Source organism: Pyxicephalus adspersus, chromosome 9 (assembly GCF_032062135.1).
Source record: "Pyxicephalus adspersus chromosome 9, UCB_Pads_2.0, whole genome shotgun sequence".
Lineage (NCBI taxonomy): Eukaryota > Metazoa > Chordata > Amphibia > Anura > Pyxicephalidae > Pyxicephalus > Pyxicephalus adspersus.
Genome location: NC_092866.1, coordinates 50,207,821 through 50,225,687, shown reverse-complemented (window position 1 = coordinate 50,225,687; position 17,867 = coordinate 50,207,821). Strand labels below are relative to the sequence as shown.

The 17,867-nt window shown below is 37.9% G+C and overlaps 1 protein-coding gene and 1 long non-coding RNA gene across 4 annotated transcripts in view; one reads left to right on the top strand and one right to left on the bottom strand.

The window, feature by feature from the left end:
• Window positions 1-448: 448 nt before the first annotated feature.
• Window positions 449-16,399, bottom strand: LOC140337972 (uncharacterized). The gene is made up of 2 exons (XR_011922162.1): window positions 16,282-16,399; window positions 449-2,389 (listed from the first exon to the last, which is right to left on the bottom strand). It is a non-coding gene; the product is annotated as an uncharacterized lncRNA (long non-coding RNA).
• Window positions 16,400-16,541: 142 nt separating this feature from the next.
• WT1 (WT1 transcription factor) overlaps window positions 16,542-17,867 on the top strand; it is a 41,900-nt gene continuing 40,574 nt past the window's right edge. For all 3 annotated transcript variants that reach the window (XM_072421878.1, XM_072421876.1, XM_072421875.1), the window contains exon 1: window positions 16,542-17,093. In XM_072421878.1, coding sequence (XP_072277979.1) covers window positions 16,706-17,093 — 388 coding nt within the window. In that variant the 5' untranslated portion in view covers window positions 16,542-16,705. The remainder of the gene's footprint in view (window positions 17,094-17,867) is intronic.

Below are 17,867 nucleotides of genomic sequence, written 5' to 3'. Positions count from 1 at the left end.
ATTGATGCTTTAAAACTATAAAGCAAACTCTATTAAATTTGGTATTTATACCCAGTTTGATTGATGCAAACTGAATTACATTGAGGCTGTTTGCATATTTCCGAAACCAACAATGGTGAGCTGTTCCCGCCAGAATTCTTAGTTTTGAACAACAGTAGGAAGGCATTTCCAATTAAGGTAATTTAACTCAGCCCAATGATATCCAAAACAAATTAAAATAGCAGTGTGGTCTGGATTTTACATTTAATATTATATCAAACATAAAAGGAATTAGGTTTCTCTGAGATAGTAGATTGAATGGCTTTAATGGGCTGGGTCACCGTTACCTTGTTACCTCTACTTCACCATGAACCTAATCAAGCCAAATCTCATATATGGATATCAATCCAATAACATACAAAGGAAATAGGACTTTTAAGGCAAAAAATCTGTGAATTCATGACAAAAAAACTTTTACTTTCTTTAATTGAATAATAAAAACACATAATTTATTCATGTCAACAAAACTGACCTCCAAATAAAATATTATTTAAACTTTTGTCCAATCTTATGTCAGTCCAATCATAGGGCCTGATTTATTAAAGCTCTCCAAGGCTGGAGAGGATACACTTTCATTAGTGAAGCTGGGTGATCCAGCAAATAGATCTGGTCCAGGGTACAAAATTTTTGCTAGCAAATTGCTAATAACTTTGAAGAAATCCTTTCCTGGTTTGCTAGATCACCCAGCTTTACTGATGAAAGTGTATTCTCTCCAGCTGTGGATAAGTTTAATAAATCAGAACCATTTACTCACAAATTAGGCTGTTAAGGCTCAGGTTAGGGTAAAGTGCTAACACAGATAATTTCAAATTTTGTTTGTGAGAATTGTGCTTAATGTATTTTGTGGGGACTACCCACTAATTTAGGAGTATGGGAACAATTTTTAATATAGTGACTGCTCACCCAGGCCATGGGAATTATAGCATTGGGAATCAGTGAGCACATGGAGGCATTTACCCCAATATCTCTGGCTTAAGGGGGTGCACTGCAAACTACCAGAGAGGGAAAGGGCAAGAATCAGTGGTAAAAACTTTGGTCCTTAATATGATATAAATACCAAGAAGCCACCCAGTACTGGCCCTCACCAAGATGCAAATATGACAAGCATGGAATTTTCGGTATCCACAGATTTTTGTTCACTTCAGAACCATTTCACTCTTCATACAAGTCTATAGCTGAAGAAGGTCAATTGAAGTGAATCATGAATGATGTCAGAAGTGTCTCAAATTGATGTAAAATGCATGCTGCATTGGCCCATCAACATCCGTTGACACTGGCCCTAGAATAGGGTTGAGGTTGTTCACCTTGCAGGGTAAATGTTTTTAATTTTTAATGTTTTCAATTTATTTTTTATTTTAATAGATTGGTTGATTTGCTTGACACTGCTTAACCAACAAAGCTCAGTGTATAATCATTTTGCCTAATTAACGGCCTCTACTTTTTATTAAAACAACCACAGTGGCTCAATTGCAAAATGTTCCCTAAATTGTTTGTAAAAATTGTCAGCTATAAGATGGCCTTTCTTTCTTTTTGTACAGGTGCCTCGTGTGTGAGCTCCGCACTGATTTCTCTCCTCGGAAAGTTGATCGTGGGGTCAGGGGCTGTTCCTTGTAACCTCAGACTGAAATTCCAGATGCTTGTTTGGGACTCCGGCTAGTCTCAGTTCATCAATTTCACAAAGCTGAGAATCAGCTCTGACTATGGCCCCGGCAGTGGCATTAATGCAGAACAAATTGAGACATATCCTCTGTGTAATTAGTTCCAGAATTTAAAAGATTTACGGTAAAATAATAGAACCGGCTACAAATAACTGCTTAATTTTTTCTGGCTCAGCTCTAAGGTGGGAATAAAACATGAAGGATTTAATAAAAGCGTGTGCAGAGAGCAAAGTGGAGGGGATTAGGAGCCATTAAGACATTTGTAAAACGCTGTGTGCCTGGCTGTCTGACCTCACACCACAGACATCAATGTAAATGTATCCATCATTAAGAACACCTTCAAAGCATAAGCCTGGCTAAAAGCAATATACCCTTATCATATAATACATAATTTTTGTTTTTAGTCCTCTTGTCTATATAAAAATAATATTGTAATTTTCCTAATGTTAAAGATGTAAAATTGTGTTTATTAAAATATATTTGAATAACTTTTTTTTTTAGTATTGAGCCGGAAAAGTGTGGAACATTGGAGCCTTGGAATATTGGATTGTTATAGTTGAGATTCATCCGCGATCGATCCTGGTTGCTCTTGTCTCTGATACAGAACATTATGTAAAAACCAAGTTCGATGGTGCAATGGTTAGCACAATATGAAATCCAGAAAGTTATCCAATGGCATCCTTCCTAGTTTTCTGAAATAAGGAGTAAGGGACACATTATAGCACAAAGTATGTAATGGAAACACCCATGCCAATTCCTATCGATGTGGACCATATAGAGTTAGTATGTAATGTATGATTGGTAAAACCTGAACGTGCTTTTTATTGTCCCTTTTTTTAACTGATCTTTTAAAATACTAAACCCAATCATTTATAGCAGTGGTCCTCAACCTTTTGGACGTCACAGACCACTAAATTTACGGACTCCGGATCGCGCATGCGCTGGGAGCCGTGTGTCACTCAAAGAGTAAGAAACTACCCCCAGTGTGACGTCATGATGCCAGGACCTGACCGCTCTCCCATTGCAGGTCTGAGCCTGCGATGGGAGAGTTGGTGGGTTGTGTCCAGATAAACCCTCAGTCCTGAGCCTGTGATGCATGCGGGAGACATGGTCCGAGTCTCTGGCCGGTGTGCCCCTCTAAGTGGGATCCTTCTACTAACCCAGCTGGGGGGTTCACGGGCCAGAGCTGCAGACCACCAAAATGTTCTTGTGGACCGCTCGTTGGGGACCGCTGATTTACTACATGGACGAACCCTTGAAATAATGTTTAGGTCTTGAGGAACGCCGAACAATATCTGCAGCACATGGTACACTTGAGTTGTGATCATTGGGAAGAATGCCTTCTACTCTACTAGTCAATGAGTAGAATGCTACCCTAACAGAGCACATTTCTTTCAATGGTAACTGAGAGGCTCAAATTGTTCATTGTTCAAGGAACCCTTGGTAACCTTCAAGAAAAACCCTGGTTGAGAAACATTGATTTAGGAGTCAAAATAAAGTTTTTGTGCATGTAAAACTGTTTTGAGGGATATTTGAAGAGAAAGGACAGAGCAAATTGGTTCCAAAAAAGTCCAGTTGTGAGCTGTGAAATGGGGACACCCACTGTCTAAAACAGGGTTTCTCAACTAGGGTTCTTCAAAAGAATGCCAGGGGGTTCCTTAAGCAATAAGGAATTTGTGCCACTCAGGTCAGCTTAACTGAGACCAGTGATCTTTTTGGCTATCTGTAATGGTGGAGATGTGGCAATGGTGGTGGTAAATCACAGTGACTGTAAATAGAGCAATAACGTGCCTACCCTCATTATTCAATAGATCAAGAAACAACAAAGACTGAGGGACCAGATCTTCCTGTATGCTGGGTCTCCAGCTGCATGCTGAGTCTCCAGCCACAGATCTCCCTACACGCTGAGTCTCCAGCTGCTGTCCTGCACATCTCTCCAGGAGGTGTTTGTAACATACTTACAAATTCTCTATCTGGTATACAGAATACACCTAGGATCAACTATATAAGATTCCTGACTCAAACACAAGGACCTTAGCATGTAGAATACCACACTACTTATACCTCTCTGATCTTGCCTTCAACTTCATACCATCCACTTTTGTTCCACAAATCCATATGCAATTGACACAGACAATCTACGCATGCTGTCAATACTCCTGAAGAAGCCGTATCAGGCAAAACGCGTCGAGTATATCCAACAACATGCTTTGATGATCAAACATTGTATATGGTCAACAATATGTAAGTTGATAGCTGTTATATGTCTAGTGAAAAAATCACTTTGTCTATGGTTGAACCCCAAGGATAATAAGGTGGTTCAAACCAACCTTTGATTACTGTTTATTGTATTAGGTAATCATATGACTTCAATGATTATACCTGACCACTAGTTGTGTACAGTGGTATTTTTTAATGTACAAACCCTATTACAAATTTTGTTAATGTATGTTGAATACATGGTTTGTGCCGAAAAACCCTGCTTAAATCTCTGTCTTTGTTGGTTCTTGATCTATCTGTAATGGTGACTTTCTTCCCAAAGAGCATCAATGTAAGAGGCATTTTTCTAACTGACCCCCACACTAATGTGAGTGGTGGATATAGTAATAATACCAGGGGTTTCCAAAGATCTGAAAGTTATTTCAAGGGTTCCCCTGTGTTAAGAAGGTCAAGAAACACTGGTCTAATAGGTGAGATTTCCTCTTACTTCCTGCTGTATCTCATGAAAAAGAACGTAAAGAAAGATCTCCCTAATAGGTGCAGAAATGCAAAAAAAAAGCTGATGGGGGTGTTACCCCTTTTCAAAATGAAATCAAATCTTAAAATACACTACAAATAAATAGGTGATATACCAAAGGTCCAAAAGTTGTTTTGTATGTGTATGGTAAATTTGTGTAAGAAAATAAGGTGAAGCTTGGTTCATTTGAAATTCCCAATTATGTGCAAATTCAAATGTAAATACACAACAGCAACTTTTTAAAATTCCTAGAATGTTTGCCAGTAATTTGAAATGTGAATAAGTGTGAATACTTTTGTGACTGATATATTGAATTTGGCTTTATATACCATTGGTTAATATTCATGTAAATGTTTTTTGCAGTGGCAGAGATGCCAATATGCAGTTCTGACACTGTTCAAATATATGCACAACCATGACCGTGCCGCCCACCAAATATGCAGAAGTGAATTTAAACAACATGGTGCCCCATGCATACCTGAGTAGTAACTTTGTACAAGCTCTGCCTCTTGTATCATGTGATATTTTATATATGATGATTATAAAAACAATTCAAAGCAGCATGATTTCTGTTCACAGTAAATTTGTCACTGTGCTGACCAACAAACTAGCGGAAAGAGAGATGGAGTCATTCTTAAAATGTATGTTTTTGTCCCTCAGTAAAATTCTATCCATCTCAGCAATTTTTATGGTTGTTATAATTGTATTTATAAGCCAATAGTAAGACAGTATGCAATACAAATATTACATTTATATTACAGTATAGTATATATTTATATATATATCTATATATATATATATATATATATATAATTTATAATGTATTTATACATAAAATGTCCACATTTTTCATTTTGTTTTAGAAATGTGTAAATCATAGACCAATCTAGTGTGATGTCCTATTGTCCAGATTCAATCATAACATTTACAATACTGAATCAGAAAGGAAAGGAAATGTTTCCTGAACTGTAGAGATATCACATAGGCTGGGTTCAAGCTGTTGCATTTAATTACCATATATTGGCATGCATCATGTTTATGTTTTTGTGTTACGGCAGCCCTTGCATTTTTACAAGCTGCCTAATGCACCAAAGTTCACCAAGAAGTTCTGCATATTGTCTGTTAGGCAACAAACCACAATGTATGACGGTTTGCTTTGTAGAGTACTGGACAGGTACATTGGATGCCAGTAGGAATGACTGGCACATGCTCTACTGGTGAACCCAGCCTTAGACAGGCCAGTCAAAAAATGGCCAGGCACCGCTCTTTTTATTTTATTAGTATTGTGAAATAAAAACACATTTTCGAAATTTCAAAATTTATGTGCAAGAAAAAGATGTTATAGGAATGATAAAGAAAAAAAATTTACACATTCAAATATATTTAAAACTGGTAAATAAAACTCCATTTAAATAGAAACAACAAGGGTATAGAAAAGAAAACAACAACCTTAGAGAAATAGAACAGGCTGAATTCCATGTTAAAAAAAACTCCCTTACGTTTACTGTTTTAACAGGCGTTTTTTAACCCTGTGTAATTAAACATTCTCTGTACAAAATGATTGCTATGTTACTAGAAATAAAACATAATGCTTCAAAATTTTTATTTGTAAAGAGAAAAAACAAAAAAAATAATTCAAGGCTAGACTTACAATATTGAATTTTAGTTTTTTGAATGGCATCCCAGTACATCTCTGCACTACTGCACTGTGAAAAATGCTGACTGCACCTATTTCCATCTGTACTGAATCGGGTTGTGTCCCGGAACATGCCATAAGGTAGAAAAATACACGTGTTGTGCTGTACTGCTTAGTGGTGTAAACGAGCCCTAAATAACGAGGGGTGTAGATGACTCTTCCTGGTTCATATGTTTCTTATGGGTGAAACTGAGTTATGGGATCATAAGCCCTAAAATTACAGACAATGAGGAGATACCAACATTTCCAGAGATATATATATTTTTCAGCACGTTGAGAATGCAAGTTACAGTGGGGTGGGTAATTAATAAGCATTCTAGAGGTCTGTAATGGAAAAACTGACATGTATAACTGACATTTATACACTCTTAGATTGTAAGCTCCTCTGAGCAGGGTCCTCTCCTCCTGTGCTACTGTCTGTATCTGTCTGACATTTGCAACCCCTATTTAATTGTACAGCACTGCCTAATATGATGGCGCTATATAAATATTGTTTATTATTATTTAATTATAATAATGTACATGAGGAAGAGAACGGGAAGGGGTACAGTATTAGTAGTTCATCCAATCTTCTATCATGGCTTGAGGTTGTTATTATTGAAACTTGACTGATGTTGGTAGGGTGTTTAGAAAAGAAAAAGGACTACTCCACTAATTCAGTTGGTTGGATAGAGCCAGGACTCTATAAAGGGTTATCTGGAACCCTAGGGTCATTGTTGGGGTTCTTTGAGCTTTGGCTGGTCGACCTTCCATCTGATGGTGTCTGCATTGTTCTCAGTACAACGCCAATAGGCAGAGCCAGTAAGATGACACCAGCGATCTTTAAGCTGTCTAGAAGGGTGGCATTTTGACTAAAACTGTAAAGAATATTCTTTCCTGATTATCTTGGATCACGTATATAGCCATGGTAATGTCAGCCCACAAATGTATCTAAACACAAGATTTTATAATTAGATTTTTACATTCAAAAAGAGTTCCAAGTAACCAAGCACATTGAGTCTGATTTATTACAGCTCCCCAAGATTGGAGAAAATTACTATGATGGAAGAACCTGACTGACCCAGCTTCTCCCATGATAGTCTATCCTCTCCAATCTTAGAGAGCTTTGATAAATCAGACCCATAGTGTTTAATGAATGCGGTTGCACATTTTTCACAAATATAATAAATTGTTTGGCTGTTTGCAGTGGACATCTAATTTGATTCCAGACATTTTGCATTACAAAAATCCCTTAAATGTGCATGATACACAGCTACGATCACCATCCATAGTGTAACCATTCAAGGTACTGTTTTCTTTCTCGTCCTCTAGTTTTATCCGGTTTTTTTCTCCTTAATCTGTAAATTCTCCGAAAAAAAGGACATCAAAGCAACAAGCTGATAATAGTATACCAACATGAAAACACATCATTCATCCAAACCCAGACATCTCTTTACAATGCTAAAAATTCTGTGCTAATCTTAAAGTAGACTTGTCACAAACCTGCAGGTCATCAAAACATACATAGTCAGAGGTTACTTCAACCAATTCAGTGCCAACATACTAAAAATCCTTTCTTAACTAGATAGTTTTTTTACAATTCTAGGATGCATTTGTTTGACATTAAAAAAATGCTATTTTTTTAAATTTACTTCACCAAACCAATGTAATATTTAAGTTCAGATGGGGCTTTATTCTAATTCCATGTAATATTTTAGCAGGAGAAACAAGGTCACATTGGTATTTTTTTTTAAATCTTACCAAAATTTATATACAGGTAGTTCCCGGGTTAAGGACATCTGACATACAGACACCTCCTAGATAAGAATGGGGCTTCCCTGCTCCCTCCTGTGCAGGACAGAGGCTTAAAGGAGGGAGGGGGGCGGTTATAGATGACTTGTAGAAGAAATCTTTTGCTAAACACAACTGAGGTTGTGGGTGATCTTGGGGGGTGAGCTCTTCTGCAAACACTTGTACCTCTTTAATGACCAAGACAAACTCTGCCTTTGTTTATTTTTGCAACCAAAAGTTAATGAATGTCTAGATTCCATAAAGTTTTTTTTTTGCTTTGTTTGTGATTAGCTCACAGTGAGGATGTTATACAGTACCTGACACCATACTGTCTAATAATATGTTCAGACAAATATCTGTCCTAATTGCATTTATTAAAATAATGTACCTTTTCTGACTTACATACAAATTCAACTTAAGAACAAACCTACAGTCCCTATGTCAAATGTAAGCCGGGACTACCTGTATATTACAGGCTAGGAGAATACATATAATGCTATATACTCTATTTCTATATTCATGAACCCCTTGTACTTCAACACTACATACACAACACTATATATGCAATGTCTAACTAGTGTTGGTCAACCTTGCTTTTGTTTAGTTCACCGACAGTTCACCTGAATTGACCCCTAAATTAAATTTAAAGTCAATAGGAAAAAGTAATGGTATAAATCCCTTTAGATGGTAGAGTCTCAGCTAATGATAGCTATAACATATGGCTCAGCCAAGACTACCACTTGGAGTGGTTGAACTGTAGGTCCATACGCTATATCTGTTAATAGCACATAAATATACCCTTGACGTATTCTGGGTCTTACCCCCCTGCTCTGAACCCAATACTCTATTGAAATTCCTTACTCTTCTTCAAAATTTATAATACTGTTAGAACTTGTTTCTAACAACATATCCTTTACACATTCCTTATGGAAGGACCCACAGTTTTGCCAACCTGCTTGTTCATGCAACCTTTATGTTAACCTGGTAGATTTGATGGATTGCAAAATGGGCAACTATGATGATGGTAAAAGGGGTTTGCTCTTTTTTCTTTCATCCACTTGGCTTTCATTCCATCCAACCACTGACCCCATTACCCATACAAATCCTAACACATTGACATACACATGTCAGTGAAAAGCATTGACCTAAGGGAAGTTTCCCCACATCACTGAAAGAAATGGGTATGTATGATATGTATCAATTATTCTTGGCCTTTTACCTATGTAATCCTGTTTAAAAAAAGTTGATTCTGCTATATGAAAGAAATGTTTACTATTCATTGTGTTTTTTTTTGTTTGTTTTTTGCATGCTATTTTAGTAAATACTTCTTCTTTGGAGAAATTATATATATATTTATTTATTTATTTATATTTATAAATGAATTTATGAACTGAATACTACCATTGCAGGTTTTAACCCCATACAGTTACAGAGGGCCTTTAGAGGCTCTTTGAGTGATTGCTAGTGATTACAGAACTTGGCACATCCTGAGTGCACTTTGCACTGTAATAAGTACATAAGCCTCCTAGGGTGAACTCATATCAGCAGTTTTTTAATAATCAAATTTTGTGAGTGTTTACAGCTTTTCAGTAAAAGACTGGTCTTTGAGAGCTACTGCTCAGTCAGTATTTATATGTTGCTAAACACCGCCAACTACAACCAACAGTTTCAAACATTTAAAAAATTTTCTCTTTCTGTACATGTGTTATCCCAATTATCATTGGTCAAGGCTCACATGGGCGTACAATACCTTCAGACAGGTGTCCAAAAAAAGTCAAAAGGGTCCATTGACTTTTATTCCAATACCAATTCTTTATTAAAACTACTCAAAATACAAAAAGTCACCAGCAGGTAGTGGTTTTTGGCAAAAGGATACATGCAAAATCTTTTTTGGTCCTTAAACTTTGTTCCTGGCGTCTGGTAGCATTTTGTTTTTTTGCTTATACTGCACGGTTCATGTGCCATGCTGTATGGCACCACCGTGAATAGACCCAGACTCCAGGGACAATGTGACTCCTGAATACAGGCTGAGTTACATCAATTTGGCTATCCAAAGTCAATGAGGTTTCTGGTAGATCTGGAGGAGTTGGTAGTAAAGATGGGGGCTTTAGGCTGCGTACACACTTGCAATTTTTGTCGTTGGAAAGGATCTTTCACGATCCCTTCCAACGACAAGGGACTACCCGATGCATGAACGGTGCTGTACATACAGCACCGTTCATGCTCTATGGAGAGGGGAGGGGGAGAGCGATGGAGCGGCACCCTGCTGCGCGCTCTCCCCTTCCCTTTCATTACGATCGGCTGTCGTCCATCGTCCGTGGAGGTCGGTCGTTCAGGCGATGGACGACACCGACTGTACACACGGCAGATTTTCGCCCGATATTTGGCCGATGCCGATTATCGGGCGATAAAAATCTGCCGTGTGTACGTAGCTTTAGGGTATGTAGCGGTCACAGGATCCTGAAGCCATCACTAACAAAATAATCAGAAACCATGTAACTCCTGTGCAGGGGCAGGAGTTACATTATTCTTGGTTGTCCAAAGGCCAAGGAGGATTGTGGTGGATCTGCAAAAGTTGTTGGCAAAGATGGCAGCTTCAGAGGATGCAGTGGTCACAGGACCCATCACTAACAAAAAGGTAAGTGTGTGGAATAACCAGTAAGTATGGATCAGTCTTCCACATCGTTTTCGGCTTACTCATTTAAAGGAGCACCCAAAACCCATATTTATATACTTGCCTATGCGTCTTCTTCTGTCTCTTAAAACCTTTACCACTTACCCATCATTCCATATCCCTCTCCTATTGTGTGCTGCTTCCCTACCTCTTAGATTGTAAGCTCTTCTGGGCAGGGTCCTCTCCTCCTCCTGTGTCACTGTCTATATCTGTCTGTTATTTGCAACCCCAATTTAATGTAAATCACTGTGTAATATGTTGGCGCTATATAAATACTGTTTATTATTATTATTATTATTATTATTAATAAAAATAATAATAATAATAATAATAATAAAGTAGACCATGCATACTTACGCACTTGCCAATTATGGTAAAAGCTCACCGCCACCAACAAAATTTTAGTTCCACTGAAGAACACATAGATTGCCTGGGTTAATTGGTCAAGGATAGATTGGCTGTACAAACTTTGTAAGTTTGGTTTGATTTTTTTACTTTTATTAATTTTTATACCATACTAATGCCCGTCTATAGCTGTGCTGTACTACTACGCAGGAAGAACAGCATGCATATATAACAAGCTTATATGTATACTGCACATAGATATTTATGGAATTTCTATGGTCTTTAAATGCACAAAAATCATGTACAATACGTTGAATACAAGACCCCACTTTCCCTTTAAGAGAAATAAAGAGCAGAAGCTCCTAAGTCAGTACCATGTAGAGTTTGATAATGAACTCCGTGTCTCTAATAATCCACACTCATTTTTCTTTCTGATACAAGCTGGAATTCTCAGACCAATAACACTGACTGTAGGATGGAGTCTGTGCATAGTTTGGTACTAGCAGGGGCCACAGGGAGGTCAAAGGCACTATTTATTACTGCGCTGAGTTCCTCTGCAGGCCTGACAGATAACTGGTCTGCTGCCTGTTTTTACAGTTGTACATTGCTTGTAAGGTTACAGAGGAAGCACAATATAGACAGACAGAAAGTGATTCAAATCCCCTGGTGGAGTGGGCCTAGCAGCATCCAACTCAGCGTTCTTAAGATGTCGATGACAACATGCCAAAGTTTAAAGCGGAGGGCAGAGGGAGACTCCCCCCTACACGCACACTCCTTCTGATCTCAAAATAAAATATATAAAACTCAGGTTCATAACAAAAAGCTTGGACTGGGTTCCACTAGAATTTTCATCTTAAAGCAGACTGACCACCAAAAACCTAAATCTGTGTGATAGGATTGCTTGTTCCCTTACAATGGCAAAATAAAACTTTGATTAATATTTTTCATATGTTTTGAAAACTTGTATTATTTGTATGTACCCCAATCACTTGCAGGGTTCGGTTATGCCATTAGGCTTTAGGCTCTTTTTACCATATTTGTCTGTTCTTTGCTGAGCACAATAGCTCAAGCTGAAATTTACACACAGAGTCAGAGCAGTGGCTCAACATTTATTAGTAAAGCATGTCAATGAGAGAGCTGCCCATAGTGCACAATATTGTTTACTAAATGTTTGGGATTTTTTTAAAATGTATTTTCAAAATTTATTTATTACATTTTTATTACATTTTACAATTTATTTATAGAACAGGAAATAAATGTATTTTTCTCCAATGGGGAAAAAAAGCTTCATATAGTGTGCAATATGTAAGAACATAAGCCACTACATAGAATGCACTGTCTTATATTCTCATTATATGCAATGCAGTGCTGTGCATTTCTACAATGATACATCGCATTCTGTTAATTTTATGTGCTGCCCCAATCATTGTAAAGATAGGGGGTCAGCAATAGACACCAACACAAGTGGCCCTACATTGTAGCATAACACATGGCACAGAACATTCTTACAGTATAAAGAAGGCCTTAAAACAGTTCTAAAATGGTCATGTATACTCTGCATTTATAAATTTTCTTTCCTGATCAGAGTTTAGTTTTATAGTTTCAACTAATCCAAGGACCTCAAAAAAGGTCACATGGATGTCATGTAGCTATGTCTAAGCCTGGATCCCTCATTTCCATCTGACCGACCTGAGATGAGACAGATCACCTCTGTGCTGACTTATCAGTGTGAACAGACAGTGCTTGAAGATTTATACTGGGAATTCTCTTGGAAGTGTGGCATCAAATGTGAAAGGAAACACACAGCCATCAATACACTTCCAAAGTGATAAAAGACTGGAAGTAGCAGCTAACCTGTCCTAAACTCTCTGAGTGAAGCTCTAAGACCAATCATGCACTTACGAGTATAGACATCAGATTTCTGGCACTGGAAATGATCTTTGGTGATCATTTTCAGCAACAGTAGAACGAATGAAAATGAATGAGGAAGAATGAGCAGGAGGCACCCCAGTGGGTTCTCCTATATAGAAAATCACAGTCTTGGTTGTTTAGTGAACCACCACGGCAGAACGATGTCTGGGAATCACTGTACACACGGTAGATTTTAACAATTGTTTGTCTCAGGAAACTGTCATCCAGTTTATGTAAGTAGCTTTAGGCTTATTCCACATTGATATTTTTTAAAATCAACTGCAAATGGCATACAGCTCTTTACAGCATTTGTATGCAACATTCTGCTCATCACTTTAGTGGTTTTGATTTGGTTGATAGTGCTAGTCAAGGGAGCGAACCAAGTGACTTGCCAACATCTAAACATTAAAGATATACAAAACACCCCCTAACCATCTCACCACACTAAATTATATATCAAGTCTGCCAATTAAGCCTGTGTACAGCTGATGTAACCTCTAAGAATGTGCATGGAAGTTACTATACCTGTACAATATCCATGCGTGGCTTCAGTGTACATTTTTAGGGAAAAGTGCTGGCAGCCTCATAGGAGCAGCTTCCTTTGTAATAAAACATAAATTAATTTATTAAAAGAAAAACCTGTCTGTCAGAAGTTTTTATTAGGTCTGTCTGACCCCTGTTATTGATTGTATTTTTGCATTTCATTAAAGGAATTAGCTCTCGTAAGTAGAACAGTATCTCATGTGTAGAAAAAGATCACATGTGTAGAACAAGATCACATAAGCAGAACAAGATCACATGTGTAGAACAAGATTTCATGTGTAGAACAAGTTCTCATGTAGGAACAACATGTTATGAACATAATAGGATCATATGTGAAATAAGATCAGTTGTGTAGAACAAGATCTCATGAACATAACAAGATCACATGTGTAGAACAAGATTTCATGTAGGAGCAACATGTTATAAACAGAACAAGATCATGTGTAAAATAAGACCACATGTGTAGAACAAGATCTCATATGTAGAAAAAGATCACATGAGCAGAACAAGATCACATGTGTAGAGCAAGATTTCATGTGTAGAGCAAGTTCTCATGTATGAACAACATGTTATGAACATAATAGGATCATGTGTGAAATAAGATCAGTTGTGTAGAACAAGATCTCATGAATATAAGATCACATGTGTAGAACAAGATCTCATATGTAGAAAAAGATCACATGAGCAGAACAATATCCCATGTGTAGAGCAAGATTTCATGTGTAGAACAAGATCTCATATCTAGAACAAGATCACTTGAGCAGAACAAGATCTCATGTGTAGAACAAGTTCTCATGAAGGAACAACATGTTATGAACATAATAGGATCATGTGTGAAATAAGATCAGATGTCTAGAACAAGATCTCATGAACATAACAAGATCACATGTGTAGAACAAGATCTCATATCTAGAACAAGATCACTTGAGCAGAACAAGATCACATGTGTAGAGCAAGATTTCATGTGTGGAACAAGATCTCATGTAGGAACAACATGTTATGAACATAACAAGATCATGTGTGAAAAAAGATTTCCTGTGTAGAACAAGATCTCATAACTAGAACTAGATCATATGAGCAGAATAAGATCACATGTATAGAACAAGATTTCCTGTGTATAACAAGATCTCATGTAGGAACAACATGTCATGAACATAACAAGATCATGTGAGAAATAGGATCACATGTGTAGAACAAGATCACATGTGTGCAACAAGATCTCATGTAGGAACAAGTTTGCAAGTGTGTAATGATATTACAAAATTAAAAAAATAAAAACAGCAAAAAGTAAAACAGCCATAGTGCAAATTGTGTTGGAGGTGTAAAAGAGCACATGCATGGCCGTACTTGCCATGGGCACAGGAAGAGCACATACATGATTTCATCCATTGCTGCTTCTGCTCAGGTTTCCAGTGATGAATACCCATGCATTCATTGTTCTGCACTGACATTAGGTCCCTCTGACCAGATGCTTTGGTTGCACATTTCATTCCTCAGTGTGCTGATTGTTACATTAGGAATTCCACAGGACACCTTATCATTACTGAAGGCACAAAAGCTGCATGTTGGATGTTCAAAGCAAACTAGGAGTACATTCTGCACATTTATCGGTGCATGGTGAGATGGTTCCATGTGAGCGCCTATTGTTTGTACAATTAAGACTGAGGGATCATGTCTGCTGCATGTATGTACATCTGCACACATATGATCATGCTGCAAATGTAGAATATATCAGGATAGATAAATGGCAGCCACCACTGGTATGTTTATAAAGTTGTAGGATCAGGCCAAGAGGTCTGACTTTGCTGCCTGCATGCTTATCAAAGACAACACCAAACAGTAAAATAAGGACCAGCATGACATTCCGGAAGAAAAAATGTTGGCAGTTGCAGCAACCAGCAAGACCAATATTTCTCATCCAGGGTTCTATGAAACCTTAGGGGATTTTCCTAGGGGTTTCCTGAGAAACTTGGACCTCTCAGGTCAGTTTAACTGACACCAAAGATCATTTTGGCTATCTGTAGGAGAAACATTCTTCCCACTGGCCAGCAATGTAAGAGGGATTCTTCCTACTGACCATCACACTAATAGACTGTGAGCTATTGATATAGTAATTATAGAAGGGGTTCCCCAAATCCTGGAAATTATTTTAAAGGATTTTCCCATGTTTAAAAGGTCAACAAATCCTGACTAGACATATCCTACTAAAAAGACATCATCAAGTCATAATGTTTCCCCCTTCCCTAACCTAAAGTATCCCCCTTCTCCTCCACAGATGTATACTTGCTGGGATCTGCTGTGTGTATGGGACTGTCTGCTTGCCTTGGGACACGGCTCCTATAGGTGTCTATGGGGCTATAAATCTCCAGTGCATTCACTTGGATGTCTGATTCACACAGAAGGACTGCCAGTTGTTGTATCTTGGTAAAAATATACATCTGTAGAGGGAGGGGGGTAGTGTAGGCTTAATGATCTTTTTAAAGCCAAACAGCTAAATTACCAATAAATAATATATACAGAAATCCAGAAATGGTTTCATCTGACTGCAGATATATATATTAATACAAATACTCATGTGGTCCTCGAACTGTACTTGATTCATTAAAGCTCTTCAAGGCTGGAGAGGATACACTTTCATCAGTAAAGCTGGGTGATCCCGGAAACCTGGAATGGATCTGGTTCAGGATTGAAAACATTTGCTAACAAAATCCATTCCTGGTTTACTGGATCAGCCAGTCTTTCTTTCTCTTTTCTTATCTATGTATTACAATATTGCACATCCATGTATAACTCTGTATCCCTCCACCTGCCCACACAGCCATAGATCACGTTACATATCTATATTCTCATTGCAAATATCACAGATCACACAATCACCATACCTATATTCTATAATTCTAATACATACATTTACATGCAATGTAAGTTTTAGGATTTCTTCTGAGCATTCAGTGGTATGAGGATCACAAAAGGAGGAGAGAAGTCCATAGAGATGACGATACTTACAGGATCCAATTAATTTCTGCAGCATCCTTGAACCCATGCAATGTTATTTTTGTAGCTTATATGAGGTTAGTGCGTCACTGGCAGATTTTTAATAAGTAGGACAGATGAGACCCCCTCCCTCCTGTCCTGATCCAAGCAGTGTAGGGAGCGGTGGGTGCTGTGTATGAATGGGATGCAGACTCCTCCTTCCTTACTATTAGAACATTAGGGACCTGGCCAGGAGGAGACACAAGCTCCGGCAGCTCCCACACTGCACAGCTCTATCAGGACAGCGCTTGGGACTTGTGTCAGCTCTGAGTAGTCACCTGTGCTAAGTGAAAGGACAGATGGGGTCCGATGTGCGGGATATGAACACCCTCCTACCCCCAGTCTCTTCTCTGGCCGGGAACAGCAGCTGCAGCGTGCCGGTGAATAGCAGCGCCCAATGGGCCCCGGTGCTGGACTTCCCCCCGGGGGCCCCGTACACCTCCCTCGCCTCTCATTCCTTCATCAAGCAGGAACCAACCTGGAACCCGGAGCTGCATGAGGAGCAGTGCCTGAGCGCCTTCACCGTCCATTTCTCTGGGCAGTTCACTGGCACCGCGGGGGCATGTAGGTATGGAGCCTTCGGGGCACCACCCCCTAGCCAAGCCTCCACGGGGCAACCGCGGATGTTCCCCAATGCCCCTTACCTATCCAACTGCCTGGAGAACCAGCAGGGCATCAGGAACCAAGGTAGGGGCACCAAATACAACTTATTACACCCATAATGTTTGTATAGGAGGGAAAATGTGACATAAGTGGGTGACACTGAGAAAAATGATATTGTTTTATAACTGTATCACCTTTGGCTTTCATTTGTTTGTGATCCTATTATATATATGTTATTTAAAGTATATATATATCCATTTTGCCTGATGCTAATTGTTTTGCTTCTATTTGCTTTCTTTATAAAATTAGTATGATAAAAGTTATATGGTACTTATATAGAATATATTTGTGTGTGTATATATATATATATATATATACACACTCACACAAACACACAATTACTTGCAGTTATGTCTGCATTTAATATTAGGATACAGATACTATTATGTGAACAACCAATATATATATACATATATATATATATATATATATATATATATATATTTATACACACACTCACAATATTAATATATATCATTACTTATAGCTATTTCTGCATTTAATATTAGGCTACAGATACTAATATGTGAACCCATATATATATATATATATATATACACACACACACACACACACACACACACAAACACACAATATGAATATACAGAATATATAAAATCACAGGTATTTCTGCTTTTTAATTTTAGACTACAGATACTATTATGTGAAAAACTAATGAGCTAATACGTGGAGTAAAAAGTTTGTTCATCTCTGATTTTTTTATTTAGAATAAAGCAACATGTGAAATTTCAGAATATCTAAAGTGTTCATAAATCTGTTAAAAGATAAAATTCTGCA